At 50.4% G+C, this 977-nt stretch overlaps 1 protein-coding gene across 1 annotated transcript in view; it reads right to left on the bottom strand.

The window, feature by feature from the left end:
• The window catches only part of Myo16 (myosin XVI), a 416963-nt gene that overhangs the window by 271075 nt on the left and 144911 nt on the right, over nucleotides 1-977 (bottom strand). The window contains exon 11 of the mRNA XM_023715200.1: nucleotides 639-749. Coding sequence (XP_023570968.1) covers nucleotides 639-749 — 111 coding nt within the window. The remainder of the gene's footprint in view (nucleotides 1-638; nucleotides 750-977) is intronic.

The following is a 977-nucleotide window of genomic DNA, read 5'->3' on the forward strand; positions in this document are numbered from 1 at the left end:
GAGAGAGAGAGAGAGAGAGAGAGAGAGAGAGAGAGAGAGAGAGATCTCAGGGCATCTATGTTCTTATCAATACTGGAAGAAGTAAGAGATAAGCAAGAATACAATCATTGTAAACCAGTGTTCCATTCTGCTTGGCACCTGAGCACTATTTTCCCATCATGTTATCATAAACCTGTGTATAAGTTATTTACTTTGCAGACAAAGCCATTTCTTGATAATTTAGAGCACAGAATTCGCCTCTGCAAGCAGAGGCGGGCCTCACTCGTGGTCTGTGGATCCCTTCACCTACCCTCCCGACTGCTAGGCTGAAGCGGAGACATTGAGGGGGGCAGCACTCTGTAAGCGATGGGCCCGTCCGCAGGTCTCCCCAAGGTCCCCATGACCGTCACAGCAGCAGGAGGCTGCAGCAGCGGCGAGTGCGTGTGTCTGTGCTGAGCTTACACATAACCCCAACACTCAGAGTGCCGCGGCACGGCCCTTGCTTATTACCCTGCCAGAATCCACCTGAACTTGAAAATGCAACCCTGCCACCCCGTGGGGATAAGGTCCCCTGAGCCTGCTATCTGCAGTACTCGCGGCACTGAGGTGTGGTGACAGCGCCAGCCAGAGCTGTGCGAAAGGCTTCTCAGGGCACTCACATAGATCTGGTCATTCCCAAAGCGCTTCTGAATTTCGTACAGCAGGCTGCCGTCATTGAGCTCGCTGAGTGTGGCCAGGTCATCATTGGGAGCCGGTGGCATGAGCTTGACCTAGGAAAGGTAAGTGTGGTAAGTGCTGACTGCTTTCCAGTCAGGTGTCTTCACAGTTCGAAACAGCATTTTTTTTAATGTGTCAAAAATTGTAGACTACCTGAGTCTGAAATTGTTATGAAAAGATGGAAGAATTCAGCAAACATGAAAAGGCATATTCAAAGCCACCAAGAGAAAATGCATTCAGATGAGAACTGGTGGTTCAGCCCACCTCCCTGTGCTGCACAC

This window comes from Octodon degus, unplaced genomic scaffold, assembly GCF_000260255.1.
Source record: "Octodon degus isolate 3935 unplaced genomic scaffold, OctDeg1.0 scaffold00039, whole genome shotgun sequence".
Taxonomy (NCBI): domain Eukaryota; kingdom Metazoa; phylum Chordata; class Mammalia; order Rodentia; family Octodontidae; genus Octodon; species Octodon degus.